The sequence below is a fragment of the Archocentrus centrarchus genome, chromosome 10, assembly GCF_007364275.1.
Source record: "Archocentrus centrarchus isolate MPI-CPG fArcCen1 chromosome 10, fArcCen1, whole genome shotgun sequence".
NCBI classification, from domain to species: Eukaryota; Metazoa; Chordata; class Actinopteri; order Cichliformes; family Cichlidae; genus Archocentrus; species Archocentrus centrarchus.
Window position 1 is genome coordinate 5,042,082 of NC_044355.1, and position 26,669 is coordinate 5,068,750.

The 26,669-nt window shown below is 39.2% G+C and overlaps 1 protein-coding gene across 1 annotated transcript in view; it reads left to right on the forward strand.

Annotated features, from left to right (window-relative positions):
* The window catches only part of LOC115787031 (platelet-derived growth factor C-like), a 52,994-nt gene that overhangs the window by 14,212 nt on the left and 12,113 nt on the right, over positions 1-26,669 (forward strand). Inside the window, exons 2-3 of the mRNA XM_030739596.1 lie at positions 15,975-16,167; positions 22,067-22,247. Coding sequence (XP_030595456.1) covers positions 15,975-16,167; positions 22,067-22,247 — 374 coding nt within the window. The remainder of the gene's footprint in view (positions 1-15,974; positions 16,168-22,066; positions 22,248-26,669) is intronic.

Genomic DNA, 26,669 nt, shown 5'->3' on the forward strand with positions numbered 1-26,669 from the left:
CACTTAAATACATGTCAAATAGGATGCAGTTTAATTCATCGTTGCATTCATTGTTGCAAATCCGCTGGTTGGCTGGGGCCCTTCTATGTAATGTTTTCATGTTCTCCCTGTGCTCATGAAGGGTCTCTCCATGTACTCTGGCTTTGTCCCAAAGACCTCAATGTCAGGTTATTCGGTGATTCTAAATTGGCCTTAGGTGTGACTGTGAGCATGAATGATCTGTATCTCTCTGTTGGCCCTGCAATAGATTGGCAACCTCTCCAGGGTATTACCCCCCCCCCCCCCCCGACCTATTCACATGTTAGAAGGAAAAGCATCTGTTTTGTGTACATTTATCTCCAGAGATCATTATGCAGCTATTGTTTCTTGAACGCAGTAGCATGAATATTCATTGTTTCCAAAGAGAGAATAATCAAACTGTTATGTTTGGAGGCAAACAGACATGGATGATTGAAAGGCCTTTTTATGAGCAGCCAGACACTCAGAGCTGGGAGGCCTTTCCTCAAACAGTGGACAATCAGAGGCTCAGTGACCTGTGTATACTCAAATTGGAAGCTAAGTGGGGAGAGTTCCCATTTATTTGTTATATCTAAAAACGATTCCCCAAATAAGCACATAAAATTCAGGTCCAGTGAGTTTGATGATATCACAGCGCTCTTCAGCTAATGTTAGTCGTTGTGGAGTACTATATTTGTGTAATGGGATGCAAATGTGATTGAAGGTCAAGCAAGATTTACTTGTAGTTCAGGTGCTGAACGAGAGTTAAGAAAGTTCACCATATGCAATAAACAACAAATTATTTGATGAGTTACAATAACATGCAGAGAGAAAACGATTAAATAATCACTGGATGTGCTTATATGGGGTGAGCTTGTTTTAAATGAGAAATTGTTCGCCTTAATGATTTGTTTGCAATTAGCCAATGACTGGTTTTAGTGAATCAGCTAAGGTGAAGCATGAAAGGTCACTGAATCAACAGCTTCATCTGGTGCTTAATGAATTAATCAAAGAGTTATTGGAGAAGACAGCAGCCTGACTTTCACACTCAATTGCCATTTAATTTCATTCATGCAGTGTGACACGCCCATGTTTTACATCAGGAAGTGCCCATCCCCACCCCAACCCCCAGCCCTTTCCCCTTTTCATCCAAATCAATCAGTACTAAGTGCCAAATTTGCCCTTAACCAACACGTATGTCCATCTGTGTTCTTGCACTAACTTGCACAGAGCTGGAATGTAGCTTCATGTCATTTTAATCTCAGCTAAACTATGATAGTAAGTGATCTAATTAATAAGTTCTGAAATGTGAAATTTAGTAATCTTATGACCAGGGTAAGACAATGAGAGGATTCATCTAAAGATTTTGTGTTTAAGATAATTGAAAGTTTTAAGGGTTTTTTTTTTTAAACCACTCTACAGTACTGTAATTCCTTATAATATTGATTACATGGATAGAGAAAGACATTCCCTGTAAATGTGAATTAACTTGGAGACTTTAAGTCACTGAATTGCCTGCAAGCATTACCATTCAGAAACATCAATTTTCCCCTTTTCTAATCCTGAAATTGCCCCTCATGTCAAGAACCAGGTACAAACATGCTTAGTTTAACAATTCCAGCCTTTTGGCAGTTTGGGGTGTATTTGCAGACACACAGAGACATACAGTGGCTTGCAAAACTATTCATACCCCTTGAACTTTTCCATATTTTGTCACATTACAACCACAAACATAAATATATTTCACTGGAATTTAATGTGAAAGACCAACACAAAGTGGTATACAATTGTGAAGTGGAACGAAAATTATACATGAATCAAAACATTTTTTACAAATAAAAAAACTGAAAAGTGCGGTGTGCAAAAGTATTCAGCCCCCCCTGAGTCAATACTTTGTGGAACCACCTTTTGCTGTAGTTACAGCTGCAAGTCTTTTAGGGTATGTCTCCACCAGCTTTGCACATCTAGTGACTGAAATTTTTGCCCATTGCTGCAAAACAGCTCAAGCTCAGTCAGATTAGATGGAGAGCGTTTGTGAACAGCAGTTTTCAGATCTTGCCACAAATTCTCGATTGGGTTTAGGTCTGGACTTTGACTGGGCCTTTCTAACACATGAATATGTTTGGTTTTAAACCGTTCCATTGTAGCCCTGGCTTTATGTTTAGGGTCGTTGTCCTGCTGGAAGGTGAACCTCCGCCCCAGTCTCGAGTCTTTTGCAGACTTCTTCCAAGATTGTCCTGTATTTGCCTCCATCGATCTTCCGATCAACTCTGACCAATTTCCCTGTCCCTGCTGAAGAGAAGCAGCCCCAGAGCATGATGCTGCCACCACCACCATATTTGACAGTGGGGATGGTGTGTTCAGAGTGATGTGCAGTGTTAATTGTCCACCACACACAGCGTTTTGTATTTTGGCCAAAAAGTTCAATTTTGGTCTCATCTGACCAAAGCACCTTGTTCCACATGTTTGCTGTGTCTCCAACATGGCTTCTGGCAAACTGCAAACGGGACTTTTTATGGTTTTCTTTTAACAATGGCTTTCTTCTTGCTACTCTTCCACAAAGACCACATTTGTGCAGTGCACGACTAATAGTTGTCCTGTGGACAGATTCCCCCACCTGAGCTGTGGATCTCTGCATTTGGTCCAGAGTCACCATGGGCCTCTTGGCTGCATCTCTGATCAGTGCTCTCCTTGTTGGGCCTGTAAGTTTAGGTGGACGGCCTTGTCTTGGTAGGATTACAGTTGTGCCATATTCTTTCCATTTCTGGATAATGGATTGAACAGTGCTCCGTGAGATGTTCAAAGCTTGGGAAATCTTTTTATAGCCTAAGCCTTCTTTAAACTTCTCCACAACCTTATTCCTGACCTGTCTGGTGTGTTCTTTGGACTTCATGATGCTGTTTACTCCCCAATATTCTCTTAACCAACCTCTGAGGCCGTCACAGAGCAGCTGTATTTGTACTGAGATTAGATTACACACAGGTGGACTCTTTTTAGTCATTAGCACTCATCAGGCAACTTCTGAATGCAATTGGTTGCACTCAGAGAAAAGGAGGCTGAATGCTTTTGCACACTGCACTTTTCAGTGTTTTATTTGTAAAAAATGTTTTGAATCAAGTATAATTTTCGTTCCACTTCACAATTGTATACCACTTTGTGTTGGTCTTTCACAGTAAATACCAGTGAAATATATTTATGTTTGTGGTTGTAATGTGACAAAATATGGAAAAGTTCAACGGGTATGAGTTTTGCAAGCCACTGTACATTTCCTCACACAAGGAAAAACGAGCGAGTTTGAATTTGATCATGGGACACAGTTGACTGAATTAACAGCAAAGCAAGATTTTGAACAGGGTTTTTCATCAGTTTAAATTCTGCAACAATTGCTAAACAATGACGTGCTTCTTTTCAGCAGTTTTGTCTGTAGCATGTAGCAGGAGGCTTGTGTGTTTGGAAGCAAAAGCAGAATGTCATAGTAAACCCTCCTTTAGTAAATAGAGGTTCTAATGGGTATACTTTCATTACCCTCGGTTCAGAACTTCAACCTCTCTTCTGTCGACAGCTGGACCAAAAGGTTATGGATACTTGGTCGGGTGGCAGTAATTAGAGATCCATGGCAAGCTGCTTGAAGAAACTGATCTGTATGTGGAAGCAGAGCCAGAGAATTTGTTTTTTTAAATTGCCAATATTGAACTGAATTGAATTGTATGCTTATCCGTGTCTATGTTGAATGCTTTGGATTAATCATTTAATCTGCCATAGCTAAAATCTCATCAGACCGTTAAAGGTTTTACCCAGATTTTCTTGCATTGCTCGGAGCTTCTTAAAGGGTTGCTTAGAGGTTATGTTTGCCATGTAAATTGTAAGTTTATTTTTTGGAATTCAAGACAGATGTTGTGTTTAGATAATCATTATTTAGTAGCTGTAATGCTCTTAGTTTTTCCGTTCCAGGAAATTCTGTACAGTGATCACTGGGAGTTCTCTGTTACTTGGATTTTTCTGATTTAAGATAAGATTAAAGTAATGGGACAAGGGAAGAAGATGTGTGAAGACAAACTCACTCAGTGTCTGACTTTGGCTGTTTTCCAAGTTGCAACCTAAGCTTTCCCGACATTCCAGAGCAGACTTGTGTGGCCCCAGAACAATTTAGAAATCATTAGTTGAAAACATTATTGACCTCTTGTAAGCCTTTCATTGTGGATTTGAATGTTTCTGTCTCGGAGCCAAGGAGCTCCAAGGTAGACGTGATCAGCTATCAAACCTCTCAGCTATGCTCACTGCAAAATCTGGATCTTTGATCAGTCTTAATTGCAGTGTCTGGATCTGGTAAAGCAAAGCTGTTTTCCAATCTGGTTCGCCACAGATCAAACTGTAATTTTCTCCAAATATCCAGCTGTCCAGCACACAGATGTGACTACAAAGCAGCCTGGAGCTGCCATCCACAGCTGTGAAACGAAGTTTAAAAAAGACCCAATTCATCTGTCAATGCCTTTTTTTTTTTTTTCTTTAGCCAGAAGGGGAGGATACTCCTGTCTCCCGGTGTTTCACATTTCACAGCCTGCTTTGCTTTCTTTTTTTAAAACTATCAGTCCATCCCCTTTACAGTAATTTGCTTTGATATTAATTATGTGTTTGACAGCTAACAAGGAAATTCAGGTTGATGAGGGCCATCGTTCTACACTGGAGTCCTTAGACTGCTTGATGCTAAATCTCGTGCACTCTTGTAGCGTGCTTGAACCTAAAATGAAAAAAAAAAAAACTTACTTACTTTTTGAAATTCAAAAACATCAATGCTGATTCAAAAACTGTCTGTATGAATTAGGGTTCAATTCTGAGGGTGAGTGGATTTATTCTTCACTTTATGACTTCACTTTATGACTGATTATGATGCTGATATCATGTCTTAATCCAGGCTCAGGGGCTCAGACTTGGAATTCCAGGCGGTCAGCAGAAATAGATGGCTGTAGTAAAAACAGTGACATTCAATCTGTCTTTTTCTGAATGCCAAACACAAATGCGGGCACTAATTAGAGGCTCCAAGAAATCATTGAGGGGTGTGGAAGCATTGTAATCTGAGGAGAGGCTCTTGTGCTCGATGGAACCAAAGCCTGAGGGGTTGAAAGACTTCACTTTAGGTTTGGTGCGTCTGCCAGTAGTGTGCAAGCATAACAGGAGCTTGCACACTACTGTGCATTCATTCACTGTCATTAACAGCCTGCAGCTGTGGCTTAGGAAAACTTTATCACAATTTGTAAATATTTCTCAGATAACACTTTGTGCTTTGCATTCAGGATTTCTTTCACAGCCATTGTTGGTTTGAGGATTTCTTATTAATGTAACTTTAGGCTTTTTAGCAAAGCTACAGCATTTTTATGAAGGATTGTGGATAATGCTTTGTATTTGAACTGTTATTTAACAGCAATAACTTCACATTAATGCAAATTTTCACCCTTAGATACAGTCTATGTGCTTCTTTCTCCAAAATATCAAGATTCTCAATTTTCCTTTTCATCCTAATATTATAAAGTTTACATTTTTATTGTTCCTCTTTGTAGTGCACTGCTTTTAGCAAATCATATACAAGTAATTCATAGTAGTACATGCTTTGTGTCATTCACTGAAAATAGCACAAGGAAAACAATATGAACCAAAATTCATCTTATTTAATGAAAAGGTGCTTCCTGTTTAGGTTTTTAGGCAGACTCAGAAAAACCAGTGGTGTCAGATGGGCCATCAGATATGATCTGCAGATGTTCTACAGCAGGTGTCAATAGATGTCCTTCCTCTCCTCTTAGTTTGACCTTGCAGCTACAGGAGGCACACTATTCATTCAAATGCCTGTAGAATACTCTGCAACGGTTACTGGTTCTGAGGTCATCAATCACGAGTCACTCTTCTGACTTCCCTGTAGGTGGTTTCAAGAAAATGGAACGTTTCGTTGCAGGGGATCAATAGTATCACGTTAATAAAGATGGATTTAACCACGTGGTTCAATCGTTACATATCTTTTGACCTTTGACTTGCTCACTTACAATGCTTTTGCAGGTTATAGTTTTCCTCTTCATAATGACAGAAGTTGATGTGCAGGAGGTTTGAAAAGTGAGACGGACAGGAGCGAAGTTCTTTGTGTTTTGCACGTTTTCCTCCCTTTGTAGGTTTAAAAACATTGAGAGGAAACAGCTTTTCTGAGCACCAAGTTACTGTTTTCCCAGATTAATCATTACAAGTCCAGTGACCTTTCTCGCATTCCCTTATATCCTTTCTGAGCGGTGCGTAACACCACCTAGACTCACACAGACTCGCCTTTCCGGCATACAAACCCATTTTTTGTGAGGTTGTAGGTTGATTAAAGGGGCATTTTATTTTGTCTGACTCGCATTTGCCATTCAGAGGTCGGCACAGATATGATTTATTAAGCAGCAAATCTTTATATTTGTGTTGAGGACTCTTTGAGGTGTTACTGATTATCAATGAAATAGTTTCAGTGGGAAGTACTCTAATCTCTGGGCCACAGATGTGCAGACGTTATGCAATTTAATTCAGTCTATTCATGCTGTCAGTCAAACTTTGCATCCAGTCAGGTAGAAATATAAGTGATATCAATGGAGGATATCATAAGTGAGTAATTGCACCCACATTACCAGCTATAGTATCTGGTGTTTTATTTATTTATTTACAATTCAGTTCAATTCATAGTAGTGGTGTATGAACACAAAGAGAGTGAAAAGAGATGAATGAAGAAGAAACATTTTACAATTTTTTTAGATGAGTTTTAATCGTAAATTTATGGTCACTTCATATGATATTTCACCCTTCTTTATTATGCAACAATTTAAAAATCAGAAAAAGCTTCTCTACAGACAAGAATTAACCATTATATTAGAAACCATAGGGCTGGCTGTGCAACATCACATTACATATCTGTGCTTTGGTGGTCAAAAGTCTCAGTTACTATTACCTCACACAAAAGTTGTCTAATAGGATTCATTTTATAGCCAAAAGGTCAGAGGTTGAAGTCGCTGTGACCTCACATGCATCCCTATTCTTGTAAACATGACATACCTGGAAGATATTTTATTACACTGGGCCACAGTCAGCCACTTGGAATAGGAATAAACTTATCAGAGATTGAAGATCAGAGGTCAAGAATTCATGCACTTCATCAGTGTCTCGTTGTTCTGGAGGAATTTGGCCCGCTCATCTTTGCAATGTTGCTTCAGTTCATTGAGGTTTTTGTTTATGCGCAGTCCCACTGCAGCATTTCAAACAGTTTGAGGTCTGGATCATTGCAGCACCTTGATTCTTTTTTGTTTGTTTGTTTTTCCTGCAATCTGTTGCGGACTTGCTGGTGTGATTGGGATTATTGTTTTGTTGCTTGACCAATTTTAACTGTCAGACAGATGCCCACACATTTGACTTTAGAATACTTTGCATACTTTGGACTCATTGCAAGGTATCCAGGTCTCAATGCTGTAAAACAAGCTCAAATTATCACCCCTCCACCACTGTACGTTACATCTGGCATGAGGTGTTTGTGCAGATATGCTGTGTTTGGCTTGGTTTTTGCCAAACATGGTGTTGTGCATTATGGCCAAACATCTCCACTTTGGTCTCGTCTGTCCAAAGAACATTGTTCCACAAGTCTTGTGACTAGATACAACGTTGCAACCCTAAACTATTTGTTTTTCCTTTTTTCTCTTGCAATTTCTGTGAGCATTGCACAGTCTGACCTTGGGGTGAATCTGCTGGGACTTCAGCTCCTGGGAAAACTGTAAAATTGTGTTGTACACATGCAAATGCTCCAACAAACTACCAAAACATCTTGTTTTATTGAGGTGCTCACAGTTACTGAAGATCAGTTAATCAAGTGCATTTAATTAGGCGCACCTGAATGCTACTTACCCTCTTAATTGATATGGAATACCTTTGGGTTGTACTTAAATTTGCAATGTACTGCATAGAACCCTGTGCAAAACTGTCTTTTCCACAGGCCTGTACGCAAATTAGACATCATTCAGCATAACTTTTCATATCCAAAGTGTTAAAGGACTACATTGACCATAATGTGTGAAAAAAAAAATCTGTTTATTATTGAACATCATATTTTACCTGAAGAACAGAAGAGAAATCTAATCATACTTCACAGAACACTAGATAAGTGACACTAATCTCATGTGCTTATCTTAAAACCACAGCGATTGTTTAGATCAAGTGTAAAGCAGCCAGGTTTTAGAAGCTTAGCTTCATATTTGAAGGATTATCGACTGCCGTGGCTTCGACTCTGTGTTTTTGCAAAGTGACTGATTGGCTAACATGAATGTACATAATAGTTTTAATCAAATTCCACCAAAGTCTGAATAAACATGTAAATAACTGCACCTTGCCTGATTGGTCTGACTGGTTAGGCATAAATTCATGAAGTGATAATTCTAGCTTTACATGTGTGGTTTTAAAAGTGTTTTTTTTTTACAGAAAAAGTGCAACTGTAACTTTCTACAACTTTGTGTTTCTACAACTCTGCTATGCTTCTTCTTCTGCCCAACATGCAGAAGCTGCGTCTGGCAGATTAAAGGGTTCCGCAGAGCCAAATTATTTTTTAATGGTATGAAAGTTTCCCATGGCATGTTTCAGCTCCTTTTTTCTGCCTGGCTGACTGTAAACCCAAATGCAATAAATATCCTAAGCAGGTCGGGAATTTACTGCACCTGTAGTAACCACTGCGCTAATTTAATAAGCAACAGATGGTGGACTGATTGCACTGAGCCTGAAACACATGCACTAAAAGAAGGGAATTCTTTGTTGGGTACAGTTTCATCAAAAAATGCTGCAGTTCTGTTGCACAGAGGTTCCTCATTCATTTTGATCAGCAGGTAACTTAGCTGAAATTTGGATTTAGTATCATATTGACTGAGCTGTCGATTACCAGGCAGGAAAAAGCTGTCGTGAGCGGTTATCTGTGATGTATGTGAGGCTGAGAAAACACTGGGCCATCTTTTACCAACTATGGTCAAAATAATAAAATCATTTACTGAACTTACTGAAAATGCATTCATACTGATTTGAATTTATTTGACTGAATTTAGTTAATTGTTAAACTGCAAAAAACAACAACTTTCCTTTAAAAGTGTATGTGTATAACCTCATATCAGAAACATATGTATTGCTTTCTCAGGTCTGAATAGTGGTTTGGTAGGGGAAGGCCAAAGTCATGTCTGCTACTGTACTATATACAGTACTACTGGCAGGTAAACTCCTAAGCTGAGGTTCAATTTAATGAGATACTGTAATTTTAGAATGCGAAGACAGATGAATTTAGCGAACCTAACCAAAGCCAGGATAAATGATTTTCATTCCTCCATGTGGTTGTTTATGAGAAACATGCAGCCGTGTGGACAAAGGAGCCATTATCATTAGTTAATCTTTTTTTTTAAAAAAAAAAAAGGTTTATTGCATTTGATGAAGCATCTGGGCTTAAATGCAAGTGTGTACTTGTGTTTGGGTGCACATGTGTGTGTACATGTTTGGCCTCATTATATGTTAAGATGTATATTATTAATCCTGATATAAGAGTCGTATATATCTCATTATTTTTCGTATGGCTTTGCTCGTGTGTCGTAATCTAAGTGCGCACATGCCCATGGTTTTCCGCATGGGCATTCCGGTTTTGTTTTGGCAGGGGAAAGGTTAATGTTTAACAGCACGAATGGTTCACCCACTAATGTGTGAACAAAGCACAATGGCTGCACTGTATAGGCTCCTATTTATTCAGAGTCACTTCCTCCCTTAATAGTCGGCTCTACTTTACTCACAGAGGAAAAAGTAGGTCAAGGAAAAGTCATGTTTGAGGTAATTCACTCTAGGGGACCACATCTCTGATCATTAGATGACATTGGTTAACCCTGAGAGTGAGGTCATTTTCAAGTCAAAGTTACACCCAGAACATGGCCTGAGTGGTAGCGTGTCTGTGCATTTTACAGTGCGCTGAGGATAAATTACAGAGGGAGGCTATCAATGAGAAGGCTGAAAAGGAAACGCATGAAAAGACAGTATTGTTTATATGAAAGAAGGAGGCTGGGTTTTTTTGTTTTTTGACTGTGTGGATTCTACTTTAATCAGATGTTGGTTTTCAGATGATGTCGTCTGTAGGAGGTCACTTTTAAGGACTTTCTGCTTTGATGCAAGTGCACAAAAGATCCACAAAGAAGAATCACTGATAATTCATTCTCAGGCTTCATGGGCAAAGACCTGAACCAAAGAGGAATACAAACACATCATTCACCCACCTATTGCACTTACTTGTGGTGAGTGTGTAAGGATTAGGCAGGATATTTGCAGACGTTCTGGATTAAGTGTGATTTCATCCATTAAGATTTCTGAAATACCTTTTCATCAGGCCCTGGTTCCTTTATATCAACCTTTTTTTTCCTTGGTTTTCCTTTATCTCTTTAACAGGAAGCTCAGATTTTCCTTTCATTTTGCTTCTTATTTAAAATAAATAGGAAAAAGTCCAAATCCCAGTGATGACTTAATAGATTTTCCCTAAAAGTGATGTAATTGTACAGTGCTGTGAAACAATATTTGCTCCCTTCTGGCTTTCTTAGGTTTTTGCGTATTTGTCACACTTTTATGTTTCAGATGATCAGGCAAATTTTAATATTAGACAAAGATAACCCATTAAGAGAAATAAAGCTATGCAAACCTACCTGGCCCTGTGTGAAAGAGCAATCGCCCTCCTAGTACTTTCTACTTCTCGTTACTTTCGGTTTTACACATTTGAGGGCAGTTTTTATTTTGTGTCACCGCACACCTTCAGACATCAAAGCCAATTTGTGTCTAAATAGAGGGAATAATAACACATAAAAGATAATTATATTTGTGTGTCTATCACTGAGGCTTATCACATACAAAGAGATGAAAGAGACAAAGACATAATTTATGCATAATTTATAGCTGTATACTCGGGGTTAAAGTGGGCCAGAATGACCTGGACCGGTATCTTTGGTGCAGATGTTCATAGGTTGTGGTCGCAGTACTGAAGTGTGTAGCTGGTGCTACAGAAGAGGCGACAACATAAGGGAAGTAAAGAATTTTAGATGGCAGGTCATTTCAAATGTACCGTTTCTATCAGTTCAACAAATATTAGCAAACACATAAATTGTTTCTGAGCAGTTTATCTCACAGGTACAGCTGCTGTTTTTCCCAGGAAGAGAAACAAATGAGAGTGAACTTCAGTCAGAGATGGAGATGTAAGATGAAGAGAACTAACATTTAAAGCAACAACTGCTCAGTGACACTTAATAAACTGGAAATTTAAAGCTTACACGTAAAGTCATCATTTTTTTAATCACATAATGGATCTGTTTATGATGTGAAGTTGTGTTTTTTCATGTTGTGAGGCATCCTGCAAAACTGAAGTATACTAACTCTGTGTTATTCAAAGGTTGCATGAAAACACTCTGCAGTTTAGTGCAGCATAAACAGGTTAGTTTGATGTTCTGCGGTGAGTTTACAGTAAAGCTCAGTGTTGGGCTGCTGCACAGTGGCTGTGGTGTTCATGGTCAGAGTTTGGTTACATCAAGTGTAGCAGAGATGAATTTGAATTTAAGCTGATGATGCTTAGATTCGCTCCCTCAATTCAACCTTTATACCAACTGTGTGCAGTCTAGTATGAAGACAGTATAAACGGTATACTGTAAATCCTGTAAGTGTTTAGAATGGAAATCAGCTAAGATGGCTTGTAAAACATTTGCTTGCATCTTGTTGAATTCATCTGTGTAAATCCCAAGAGCAGTAAAACTCAGAGCAGCAGCAGTGGCAGCACAGGTCAGCTGATCACAGCCTGCACACAAAGAAAATCTCCTCTCTATGGAAATGTTTGTGAGCTGTGATTCTTTTCCCCACGCTGGGTCACTGCAACCGATCTTAAGGTTCCACACCGGCCAAATTCCACTTTGACCCCTGATTTAGGTGCAAAGTAAAAAAAGTTTATATTCCAATGTATTAATATTATATTAATACACTTAGCACAAAGCACATTCAGTTAGCTTTGCATACAAATAGCTAGTAGGAACATCCTTCAGAGAGCTACTTTTTACTTTGTGACTTTGAGCCTTTACTTTTTCACTTTTACTCACTGTTGAATCATGAACTCTGACCTTAACTGAGACCTGCAGTTCTTTAGATGTTGTTCTGGGCTCTTCTTTGACCTCCTGGATGAGTCATTAATGCGCTCTTGGAGTAATTTTTTTTGGATGTTTTTGGCCATCTCTACTAATACCATATGGATACTTAAAATGAGACCTGCATTTGCAGTCATCCATTATAAAATCACATTTTTCCCACAAAACTACGGTGCATTTTATGAGCCCACGGTAATAGGGATGTAATTAAAAACATATCATTGTGACAGAGGCCAAAGCTTTAATAGCATGAAAGCTACCTCCTTATTTCCTCTTGACTCAGCAAGTGGATATAAAAACAGTCAATCACACTCCATGTGTTGCCACTGTATAAACTACAGTCTAAAAGACTAAAAGCCATTTTTTCAGTTTGTTGCTAAAAGATGCCAGAGATTTAAAGACTGCAAAAACATTGATTTATTTGAAAGTATGCTGTTATTAAACCCACATGTAGCCTTGAAGCACAAGATAAGACTTTTATTTTAATAATGCTTGATGTAATGCTTATTTTTGCAAGAAGTTTGATTTGCCCAGAACGGTGGTCCTCATTTGATGAGACAGTTTGTACTTGAGTGTATACTCCTCACATCATTATGAAAGAGCCTGTTCATTGAGAAGTCATGCCTGGGCTTTATATATATATATTTTTTTTTTCTCATCTGGCATACAGTTATTCAGCTTTTTTTTTTTCCCACCTGGCACACAATCAAACACAAATGAAGACATCAAAGTGATATTTGCAATGTGAGTTTTCTTTTTTCCTAAAAGCGTCTTTGATTTTTAATATGCACATTCAATTTAATAGGCAGAATCAGAGAATATGCAAGTGGAGAAGAACCAAACACCATCAGGTTGCACCAAACAAAAAAATGTTAAGAAAATTACTTTTACGCAACTTTTTGTTATAGGCAGATAATTTTTTAGATAAAATGTATTACTGAATTCTGAAAAGCCATATCTAAAAAATTAAAACAAACAATTTTTTTCCAAAATTTTTTAAGACTGTGTGCCTTTTTTCTCCAGTCAGAAGTCTTTCCTCTATCTCTTGTTTTTCCAAGTATGTAAGCTAAGCAGTGAAGAATATATGACAATGAGACACAGCTCAAGTATATATAAATCCAGTCTGAGTGGGTGGATGTGTCCAAACTTTTAAATCACCTAATTCAGCTCTGGGACTACCTTCCAAACTTCCCACTGTAAATCACATATAGGGCATGAACGTTAAGTTTTCTTTTACATCATCAGAATTCAAACAGCTTGTTAAAAAGAGTCACGGCCGAAGTTGGTTTCTCTTACCTACTTTCACCGACCGCTCCTTCAGACAGATTTGTTGTCCTTGGAACCATCCAGAGAAACTCAGAGTTGCTGTGGAGCTGCTATTTGACATTATACATGGTGAAAACATAGCACAAACCTGGCCTGTCTGTGTTTTTGTAATGCAAATAACAACACAATGAATCAGGCCGCTGAGTATGAATCACATCCTCAGTCAAATTTATGGCAAAATAAAAAGTAGTCAAGCTCAAAATGTGTTTCAAACATAAAATTGTCCGTATTGCACCGGGGAAATGGTTACTCATCCGTTTAATGCACTAGCAAACTTCCAGCGGCACACTCCTTCTCCTGAACACATTAAGCCCCCGCTGGTTCATCTGATGGTTAAATGCATTGCATTGGTTTATGAATACTGAATGTTCATCAGTGGTACAAAAATAAATACCATTAAAATAAATTGAGGACAAACTGGGGATGGTATCAATTTATCATTGTAAACTTTGACTGAAAGTCATCAAAATTTCAACACAGTACATTATTGCTAATTGGAATACACTGAGTGAGTGTTTATATTAGTAAACTGTTCTGCTGACAGTTTGTTCTATGCAAAACAAAGTATTGCAGTGTTGACACGTTCTTAATGTGGAATTATAAACCCTTAATCATAAAAATGTGGCTTTGCTTAAAGGTATTTTTTGATGGGGGAATCCAGATCATATGCTGTTCACTTAAATATAGCTACAGTATTACAGCAATTTGTGAACTGTGCCCGTATCAATGGAATAATAACTTAATAACTTAATAACATTCACACACTTTATTAACTGTGGGCAAATCTCACCTGATGTTTCAGTATAAAGCACACTTACAACATACAAACAAATAATGCATAAAAATAAATAGGAATCCCCTTTTAGTTATAATTTTGGCTTAGGTGTTTAGACTGTTCCATTTAATGAGAATCATCATGAGAATTATATACAGGCATAATTATTAATACTGCAAGGGCAAATATAATGTAAGAACAATATGATTTTAATGGTTTTAATTGTAAAAATGGCTTCTTGTGTATTTACATTATTTATATTGTGCTTTACATGGTGCCTTAAAAATGGTCCTGCAGTCAGCTTCGGGGTATTGTCTTGTGATGATTGTGAGGCTCAGGTGGAAGCATCCTGGCAATTTTTCATGTGAAGGTGACGGGGTCTGATGGATCCCCAGGGGACAGTGACAAGTTTTGTCAACCACTGGTCCCAGTTTGATGATTGGGTTCGGTCAAAAGCTTGTCTTTTATTCACAGAGAAATGTCAACAAAACAGTAAAATAAGTGATGAGGCAAAATAAATGATGATGATTGTAAACACTTTGAGTTTCTCTTTGGAGACTGGACTTGTGTTTCCTACACTATCAACTAAATCTGTCACCTAAATTTTAGCTTGCTCGGTTGCCTTCAGGTTCCATTCCCTCAGCTACAGGTTCAGGCTTCCTTTCAAGGAACAGTGTCAGCGCTATGGCTGCCTCTTGAGTTATCATGACGCAGTCAAGGAAATGTAAATTATGTCAGTGAAAACAATTCAATTTTATTTATATAGCAGCAAATCACAAAAAAACAGTCGCCTCAAGGTGCTTTATATTGTAAGGTAAAGACCCTATAATAATTACAGCGAAAACCGTCAAAACGGCCCCCTATGAGCAGCACTTGGTGACAGTGGGAAGGAAAAACTCCCTTTTAATAGGAAGAAACCTCCAGCAGAACCAGGCTCAGGGAGGGGCAGTCATCTGCCACATCTGGTTGGGGCTGAGGGGAGAGATCACATCTCCACAATTTTGCTTTCATTTTTATCCATGCGACCATCCGTTATCCACCGCTTTACTGGGTCTGGGTCGCAGAGGGCAGCTGTTGAGGCAGAGATGTCCAGACTTGCCTCTCTCCAGCCCAAGTCAGCTGAGAGATATAATCTCTACAGCATGTCCTGGGTCTTCCACAGGGCCTCCTCCCAGTGGAACATGCCCAGAACACCTCAACTAGGAGGAGCTTAGCAGGCATCCTGGTCAGATGCCCAAACCACCTCAAGTGGTTCCTTTTGATGTGGAGCAGTACTGACTCCTGAATGATTGAGTTCCTCAGCCTATCTCTAAGGCTGAGCCCAGACACCCTTCAGAGGAAGTTAATTTCCGCTGCTTGTATTCACAGTCTCACTGTTTTGGTTTATGACCAGGTGACGGTAGGAAGCACCCACTGTGGGGGAGTGCTTGAGGGCCCACCACCCATAGGAGGAAAATCACTTAAGGATTTGCCTTATGGTAAAGCAGTGAGGTCTTTAAAAAAAAACCAGTGAGGTCTAAATTTGGCAATCTGGTATTCCTCCTTTAAAGTCTCACCTTTTATACTGGACACCAGATCAATATTTGGCAGACATGTTTATATTTCAACTTATAACCTGAATGTCTTTTTCAAACAAGATCTTGTCAGTAAAAACCCTATGGGTAGCCATGGTCTGTAAATTCTCTTTTCTGTTTCAGGAGTGCAAGATTCCAACCAGGAGAAAGTCATAACAGTGTCTGGAGAGGGAATGGTCCACAGCCCAGACTTCCCACACACCTATCCCAGGAATACTATGCTAGTCTGGAGACTAGTGGCCAACAGCAACATGAGGATCCAACTTACCTTTGATGAGAGATTTGGTCTGGAGGACCCTGAAGATGGAATATGCAAGTAAGATCATGCATTTGGAAAACTAAAATCACTTATTTAACTAAGAGGTCAACCTCCCAAAAATATTTCAGTGTTAAATGTCATTTTATAAGATATTTTTCTTGTATAATGGTATAATTTTTTTCAAAGAAAATATTGTGTTGTATTACGATATAACCAGTTTTCAGCAGTTAGAAGTAACGTGCACAGTCCTTCATAGAGCATTTTCTCTGCTTGCTTGTCCTGCTGAGATCAGATAGGCACTTTCCCAGTTTGCATGCCAGATACATGTTGGTGTGAGGTGAAGACATGTCCCATCTGTGTTTTAGTCCATCTTTGAAGATTTAGAGTCAGAGTGTGGCCATTTGTGAAATTGCCTTTGGTCTGCCAGAACAGAGCGTGAATATTGAAAACCCAGCAGCATAGTTATTTTTTGCACCCAGGACACCCAGGAGTGGAATGGTATAGACTAGCATTATGTTTTAGTAGATATATATTTGATGCTTTGATCAGCTTATGGGAGAGCTTGAAAGATGCGTGCCACACACAGCAACACACAAACACAAAACCACACGCAGTACATTCTATCATTTATTGAGGAGCCCACTTTCAATTACTGCTCTGTTTCCATTCATTTTGAAACAGGATCTTAAGCCCCAGCGATCAATTTACCCATTTACTCATTGCACATTATGCTCAGTACCTTGCTGCCAGTATATCACATCTGACTGGTTAGCATGATGGAGCTCAATCAAGGGAAGCTTCTTCGGAGGGTAACCTCACTAGTCATTCCTGGAGAGCCCCCTAATGGATGAAAAGGTGAACGACAACTGTACTTCTCTACAGAGCTGACAACGTGTAGATGCCATTGCATAGCACAAAGCAAAAGCAGCCTGTGGGCATGAATGAGTGTGTCTCTGCTCCAGTGACAGTTCCTGGAAATTCACCTCCATCAGTTGATGAGGTGTTTGTGATTCCGTGGCTCTGATTTTGGTCCAGTTTTCATAAATATTGTTTCGAGCTAATTTAATTGTCTTAAGTGCTGTATAGTGTTGCCAACCTGTATTTAGGCTTCTGGTGCACATAAAGATCCCATCTTTATGGGCAGCTGACTAAAACTAAAAATGCAGTGTGCAGTTGGAGGTAATTTGAGCCCCTTAGCACACCTGCCATGGGCCAGGTGCCTGTTGACTAATGAGGTAAATGTTGCTGTCAAAACTGTGAGGGGAAAGTTGCACAGTGGGGCAGGGTGCCGATTGACAACTTTTGTGCTATCCTGCCCTCACAAGACTGCACTAGTCAGCACCCTCAAAGAAAGGGGCAAGAGACAATAAAAACATCCTTTTCCAGGGTCATGCAAGTCATATTCATATCTTACTGCTCCAGCTCTAGCATTTTTGTATCCCTGTCCAACCCTTCTCAAGCCCCCAACAATACCCAACAGGTTTTGCTCAGATCCCAAGATACATACTCTTGCTAGGGTTGGCAGACAGATGAACGCTGCATGCAATCACAAGCAGAATCACAAGCCTATCTGCTTGCCTTTCTCTCACCCTCTCTCCTCACCCCCCCCCCCCCCCCCACCCCCCCACCCCCCCCCCCCCCCCCCCCCCCCCCCCCCCCCCCCCCCCCTCAAACACAAACACTCTTTTTCTGCCTCACATACACACACTCACATAAGCCTCTGGCCTAGTCTGCTACTTTATCTTTTATGTGTGTTTAAAAATTAATTCACAAAACTTCCTCTTAGACCCCCATTTCCCTGGTGTTATAACAAAAAAAAATATTTATGCGCAGTGCTCCTGATACACGCTCACATCACTGCACAATGCGACGCAGATAAACAAGAGTTTAATGTCCTGTCCAGTAATTCGCACCAATGTGGATAAAACAAACAGAAGCGGGAGACGTGTTCGGCTCTGGTAGCAACCCTGGAGTTGAAACGTCTTTGCTGTGATGAGAGGGAGGCTGTATAGTCGAGATGCTCATCCATTATTCTGTTTTTCTGTGGCACGATGAAAAGCATTCTTACCAAATCCACTGGAGGAGAGGCATATTGGAGAGGGATTGGTCTTACTGCTGGTTGGCATGGCAGCAGATTCGTGCTTGACGGCTCCCAGACAGGAGTGTTCTGAGAAAGGCATTTATGCTCTCTGTCTCCAGTCTGAAAGGAGAGGGCTAAAAAAAAACAGTGTTTGTGTTACTAATCTGCGTCATCTCTGTGGCATATATTATATCTATTAATAATGTACAAGAAAAAAAAAACATGCAGGAGAAAGCTTTGTGAATATTAAACACGGGTACTGAAAGGTTCTCCTGCAACATATATAAGGTCGCGTTTTTTTTTGTTCCCGTCCTGCTCGCTGCGAGTATGTCACCGCATTTGTAAATCAGAGAAGCCACTGTTGAACGTGGTGATTCTGAACACATGTCGATGTGTAGTGATCAGCGTATTCTGCATTATTGATGAGCCATCTGTCAGAGCTCTGCAGCTGTCTCAGCTATGCATTTTAGAGAAGAAAGCTTCTCAATCCGCTGACCTCCATCGAGGACAACAGGGATGAGCAAAACTGGTGTCATATCCTTTTCCAAAATGATTTACTGCCATTACAGATTCAGTTTAAATAAATCATTTCTTTACCGTTTACGTAGTTATCTAACGTTTCCGCATTTAAACTGTAAATACTTGATTTTGGAACAGAGCCATTTCAGTTTTGCCCTTCTCAATAAGTTTGTTTGTGCAGGTAACAAATTTCCTGTATACATTTCCACATCAAAGGTAGCAGAGTCGGTAAATTTATTGACACCCCCACCCCATTAGTTTATTTAACATCACAGAAAATCCATTTTTAGCATTGCTCATGTCCCTCCATGTTGTTTTATTGAAACCAGCTTGAACTGAATCCGTCAGGCCTGTGCAAATGTAAACAATGTCCTTGAAATCCAAATATCCGAATTGGCAGCACTGAATGAGAGGTTAGCGTGCCTGTTGACGCAAATGGCAAAGTGATTAATCCCAGACTGTGAAGAGTCAGTGAAACAAGGCTTTATTCACTGCAGTGCAGCCACTAGTTTAAACACAGGTATAAATAATAAAGGCTGAACTCCTGAACTGCATGTCTTAAGTGCTGACATTGGTCAATATTATCATTGGCACACCAAAGGAGTCTGGAGCATGGCCATATGCTTCTGCACTTCATAATGTTTACTATGGATTGGCAGGATGGCCAGAGGAGACAGGCACACATGTAATTACAGACAAGCCCACAAGCAGCATGTTGTCTTCTTTTTCTCTGAAACTAAAATTCAGAGTTTATGTTAACCTTTGTGTTGTTTCCATGACACTTAGGACATGTTAAAATCTTCATGTATAAATTATATCATTGGGAGTGTTCAATACTCACCATAATACAAGTTAAACATATATTTTTTAAACCAACTACTATCTATTTATACTTTTCATTTAAAAAAAAAAAATTGAAATACTTAAATTGCACTACCAGAATTCAACAAGCCCAGAACTGGAGTGTGTTTTGTGAACTTAAAATTGAGCCTTTGAGGAAACATAAAGTGGATAGCAATGAGACCTGAGCACTGCCTGCATATAAATGTCAGGTTTCAGGCTGTGGCCAACGTGGCAGAGGACCCCAACGCAGGACTTGAAGCGAGGAGCTTAATTTAACTCTTGGCTTTTAATAGCAACTTAGATTCAGCTTGACATAACATAAACTTGGTAACATAGACTTGGAGCGTAGGCATAACTTGGACCATAAACATGAAGCATAGACAGAAAGGCACACAGCAGGAAAGACTAAAGAATAACTGACGACACAACAAGGAACTAAACAACAGAGAGACCTTAAATACACTGAGACACAATGAGGGAAACAGGTGACAACACAGGTGAACGAAATACACTAACGAGACAAGGGGAAGTAAACCTCAACACAAAGCACAATGAACACAAGATCGTCAAAAATAAAACAGGAAGTGACCTAACCAAATACATGCCGACTTAACACAGAGACTGACAGAGGGAATGAGAACATGACCAACTGAACAAGACCTGAGACAAGGGAGAGACACTAAGAAACACAGGGAGAACTAAACCAAAGGGAACCTAAACACAGGAGGGTCACGACTTAAACGCACAGGAGTACATGGAAAACCAGAACATGAAAAACCAAAACAGAAAACAAAGAAACTAAGATTCCAAAAATCCTGAACAATCAGAAAACAGAACTTCACAAAAACTCAACACTGGGCCACCTGCCCAGGATCATGACAATAAAAGATCGATGATATCAGGCACTGGCTAGTGAAGTCCTTAAGTTGGGTATTTTCAATGTTTCCCTCTAAGCTGTTTGAAACAAGACATTATCTATCGGATCTGACCAAGAAACCAAGGGACACTGCGCACCCATTGGCTAATGACTTGTCAATCACAAGTCCTCAACCAGTGTTCCAGGTTTTTCCTCCTTTACAACTCTATGAGGGAAATAATGTACAAAATGGGCATCATATCATAATTAACATGATTTTAAAAGAGCTAATGAACTCATCATAATAATAAAGGGATCCGGAAAATGTTTACTGAGGTCAGCCAGATTTCTTTATAACCGGAAGTCTTTTTGCAGCCGCAGGAGTCACTCCTCCTGGTCCCGTTGTCTTCACGTTTAGACCCAGAAGCTACATCCATCATTTATATACAGCCTCTAGACCTGAAATGCCATCTGCAGAGAGACTGGAACACTGGCTTCCTGACACACAGTACGTGTGTGCAGTACTTAGCAATTATTTTGTCACTGCTGTGTCAAACATCCAAAAGTCAGTCATAGGCTGCTGTATTTCTTTAGGTTGCACTAAAACCTGACAGTCTGATGAGCATGCTGCCATACGCTGGAAGGCTTAAGATAAAGAGATCTAAAAATCTCTTCACAAAGAAAATGACAAAGTGACAGGCAAGGCCACAGTGCTTTTGATTAAGGGACAAGTCCACACAATTATACACAGCAGCGCCCACTTTAACCACATGTACATTCAAACAGAAACCAACAAGATGATGTGATGCAGGATATGTATGTTCATAGAGCAAAATTCTAAAACTTACAAGAAACTTATAAGGCAGCTTTGAAAAAAATTATGAGGGAGAATATATTTGAGGTAGTGGTGGAGATGAACACATGTTCAGTCCTCACACAGTGTTTAGCAGTAAAAAACAAAAAAAATCCTTTGATATAGCAGAAATCTAATATTTAACAGACTTTTACCCCTGGTTGTATGTTGGAGGGCCGACAGTTTTCCCCTCTTGTGGGCATTGTTTTCTCTCGCCAAAGGATGTCAGCTCGGACACAGCAAAGGCAAAGTTTTTAATTTGCTACTGGAAATTTGTTTTAGAGTTAAATTAAAGAGGACTGGGTCTCTTGTGCAGTCAACAAGGTTTAATTAAAAACTATATTTCAGTGACAACATGTAGTGTAATAGGCCTGTCAAAAGGCTGCATCAGCAGCCAATAATTGCTTAACAGAAAGAACAAATGCTTATGGTGCACTATCCTTAGATCTTTCAACCTGAGATTTGACCTTAATGCACCAGTAATCTCCAGGTTATTTTTGTCCATTTAACTCAGGCTGTAAATAATGGAGACAGATCTCATCTCATGCAGCTACCCTGCTGTTAAAGATATTTATTTTTGTATTCTTTTTCACCCTTGCAGCTTTATTAACAATCTCACCTTCAGAAGGGCATGAATTGTGCCGATGGGAGTTTTAAAGGAGCTGACAGACTAATAACAAGCAAAAAAAACCCACAATTAAAAGTAACAGGCTTTACATTTATCAGGCCTGAAACCGTACCAGCAGTAAAATGATTTCTAAAAAACAAAAATATGTCCTGCTCTTTCTCTGTCTCACTCTGCCAGGTACGACTTTGTGGAAATAGAGGATCCGACTGAGAAGACTCTCCTGGGTCGCTGGTGCGGGTCACAGTTGGTCCAAGGCAGTCACGTTTCCAAAGGAAGCCAGATCACGATTCGTTTCATCTCTGATGAGTATTTCCCATCTGAGCCGGGATTCTGCATCCGCTACTCCCTGCTGCCTGTGGTACGTACACGGTTAATTGTCAGGAGCTAAAAAAAAAAAAAAAAGTGCATTGTGAGTAAACATTTGGCTGTCAGTGTTTCTTTCCTGCCATTTTCATCTAGGGAGTTCACATGGCAGTGAGCAGTGCCTCTCCATGTAAGCACAATTAAAATAATTTGCTTGTTACATAACACGGGGTCTTAATTTGCAATCATCCATTCCTGCTTATGTGTACCCAAGGTTTTAAGCATCGTTGGGGAGAAATTATGCTTAAGCACTCTGGAACATCTGGCACCTGTACTGTCATTTATTTTAGTTATGAAGATACACAGAATTTAGTACAGCACATGCACTTTTACAAAGAAAAAACTAAATATCTGCAATAGCAGCAAAGACATAAGTACAATTATGTTCCAACCCAATGCATGATCACCAAAATCTCATTTTCTCAGGATTGACTATTTTGTTTAAAAGAAACTTAAATATTTATTACTGTTCTATATAAAGCCATATAACCTCTGAACCTGTGATGTATCTATCCAGTCAATGAGTCTGACAGATGAGGTGTTGCAGTGTCACTAAAGATATTGATAGATTGAAACAGAGAAAATATGTAGCCTCACAATCTGTCTGCTGACCCTTGTGGTGGGGGGTTCAATCAAGACATTATATATCATTCAGATCTAGTATCTTTTTTATGTGCTTTTACAACATTCCACTTTCCAGAAATGCCCCAGTTATATTACTCTATACTTATGACTATAATTCAGGCAAAAACACACAAACAATATTTATTTCTGCTGTTTTTGTAAGATTTCTCTTGCCTGTAATGGAGACTATAATCACTGGTTCCATCCTTACCTAATCTTTGTTTCCATTCACCTTTTAAACTTTTGGCAGACATTTATCCACTATAATTTAGAGTGTGTGCGTAAGCCAAAACTCATAATGAGTGGGGGCTCAAGCAACAGTACCCATGAGGTTTGCATGTGATCATGTATAAAAACACACTGTGGAAAAGATACCGTACAAGTTAAATATCAGTCATTTAACGAATCAGTCATTCGTTAAAGGATAATTCCAGTCTGCTGTCCATAGAGCCACGATTGAAGGGAAATCTCTACAGCAGGGGTGGAATGGTAATAAATTCCAGATTACAAATGTTTAAATGCCATTAAACTGAAAGAAAAATATGAGACACGGGTTGAAAGAAGGAACTAAGTCCAGTTGCTTTGTCAACCCGTCCACCCGTGTCTCCTCTCTATTAGCCTCTCAATTTCACCTGTTTTCATGTCACAGCTGCCACACCTGCTAAAGACTCACATAAGAATGAGAAAAAAGGGGGTCCTAATAACCCTCTCACCTTGTATAGCTGTTATGTGATATGACTAAACTAAAGTTAAAAACTTAAGTGCCTATTTTTATTTTTTTTACTTTAAATGGCCACAAAATATGATTCTGAGGTTAAAAACCAGATATGCTAGCCTGTCATATTCTTACAAGAATAAAACAAAAAAAAAAAAAAAAACTATTAACTAAACCAGTTAATAGCAACTAGAACACTTGTGATTTAAATAATAACTAAAAAAGTTAGAACATACTTTTTTGTCTCTGTATGACTACATTTCTTTGTCTTCATCTGTCCTCCTCGCATTAGTCATTCTCTTTCACTTTCTTTTTTTCTTTCCTGATCTGTAGACCACACAAAAAAACATAAAATCCATTCATCCCAGCTCCCACACTGACAAAAGCCTCAAGATAAACTAAAGAGATTGCTGCCATGTTTTAAGCTGTCATGTTTTAGTGTTGTTCAAGCTCCAAGTCAACAGCTCTACTCCTCATCAATCCCTGATGGCCGGTGGCACAAATATGCAACTGAAGTTACGGATAGCGCTTTAAATTCACTGTGTAACTTTTTTGTGCTTCATAAGATTTTTTTGTTCTTTTTGTCTTCATTCGCATTTTTATTGCATTCTTTCATCAACCTTAAAATGCAGAACAACATTGATGATAGCAGCATGAACCGACAAATAATTTACTGGCGCTCTAAACACATACGGAGTGTCAGGCATACCTCAAAGCTGTATCTCAAAAAGAGTTAAAAGTTAAATAGATAAGTTAAATAAGATACAAGTCATTCATTACATGTCTCATCTCCCTGTGGTAAAGTCAGTAAATGTAATTACTGCTTCTGCATCATTGGACAGCGGCAGGGCCACAAGCAAGGTCACGCTTTAACTAATCGTAATGGATGAATCTAATAAGATACTGTTATAAGGAATGATTTGATTTCAAAATTTCTGCAGCAGAGGGAAGTGTGAACTAACACACAGACCAGGTAGTTTTACCAAGATATCCGTTATCATGATATCCAAATGCTAAAAGCCACAAAATATTGGATGTTGCCCTTTGAAGCAAAGTCATCAGATGCTAAGCGATGCATTTCCAGAGTAATTAAGCTACTATTTGACTTTTTTAAAGTAAAATGTCAAATTTAGCCCATGATTCAATTACATTTTATCAATTCAATTCAGTGTTATTGATATTGTGCCAAATCACAACAAACAGTCACCTCAAGGTGCATTATATTCTAAGTTAAAGACCCTACAATAATTACAGAGAAAACCCAGCAGTAAAAACAACCGCCTTGGGCCCCCCTTGGGCAAGCACTTGGCGACAGTAGGAAGGAAAAACGGTCCTTTAACAGGAAGAGACCTCCAGCAGAACCAGGCCCAGGGAGGGGCAGTCATCTGCCGCGACCAGTTGGTGCTGAGGGGAGAGACAAGACAAAAGAAATTTTGTGCAAATGCAGACTGACATGTTTGCTTAAAATATATACTGAAGATTCAAGATTCAAGAAGACTTTATTGTCATTATATGTAAACATATAACGAAATTTGCGTTCCAGAACACCCATCCAAGAGAAATACAAACAACAGAAACAAACGGGGAGGACAGGTGTCTGAGGTCGTGCAGCCGTTGCCGGCACTACCTTTAGCAGGAAAACAGAAAGAGATACACTGGGATAGGTAGGTTTAAAAAAATCATCTCGTACTGTGTTCATTATGAACACCTTACGAGGTTCCAAAAAAACACCTCAGCAAAGCAGTAGCACATTTAGGACATATCCTGGTCAAAAATGACTCCAAAATGTTCTCACAGTGTTACTGGAGGCCAAGGTAATGCCACCCAGAGTCATCCAGGCCTTTATCTCCTGAAGACATTCCTGCAGTTTAACTAATTGATGAGTGTTATCTGGCTTCATGGATAGATAAAGCGGAGTATCATCTGTATAACAGTGAAACTGTATACAATGCTTTCTAATAATATGGCCTAAGGGAAGCACGTATAGTGTAAATAAAATTGGTCCAAGAAAATCACAAATTTGCCCTTGCAGGACAGACTAGCAAATTAAGCTTCTTTTGGCTGCGCGCTCATTCACAAAAGGTCGCAAACGTAGAGCTGCATATTTGATTTGGCACAGATTTTTATGCCGGATGCCCTTCCTGGCACAACCCTCCTAGTGATTTGTGCCTCCTCCCAGTCTTAAATCAGGGTTCTTCCACATATCAGGCAAATGTCTTAAATACTACACTGTGGAGCCACTCAGGACAGGCTGAGATGGTTTTGAATAAATAAAGTAGACAGTATAAAAGAAAAAAGAATATAGTGAGACTTGAATAAAACAAAATCACACTATTAAGAAGATAAACTGTGCATACTGTATTTGCAAGGTATATGCACCTAGAAAGAGGTAGGCCAGAGTCAAGGTTCCAGACAATACCACAAAACACTTTTCCGACAAAACAAAGTAACACTAAATTTTGGTAAGAAAACAACAACAACACACACTGAAAGTGTCCAACCCTAATGGGTCTACAAGAAACCAAAAGTACATCTGCGGGGATCAAGTATTTTCATTACAAGTGCTGTCTTAAGCAAAATATTCTGCCCTCTCTTCCATGCTTGTCAAATAAAATCTACTACATAATGGGTCTTCCTTCTAGAAGCATAATCCATCCATCCATTCATCGTGGGTGGGCTGGAGATTTTCCCAGCTGTCGCCAGGCGGGGTACATCCTGGACAGGTCGCCAATCTGTTGCAGGGTTAAGCACAATTCATGTTTTTCATTATTGATTAGCCAAAAGAAATTTGCATCATCTTTAGTTAATTTATAAACTCCTAGAAAAGAGTAATTAGATCTGTGATGCAGTGATTCAACTTGGATGTTCACAGTAACTGTAAATATAAGAAGTAAAGTCAGACAGAGTTGTAATAAGTAGCTGTAGTTGTTGTATATGCATAAAATCCCAGATTCCCTCACTACAGGTTCATTACAGATCTCAGTCATTTTATGACCAATTACTTTATGACCTCTTTATTAAACCAAAACTAAAAACAACTAAAATCAATACTGGCTTTTATCTAAAATGTCTTATTTT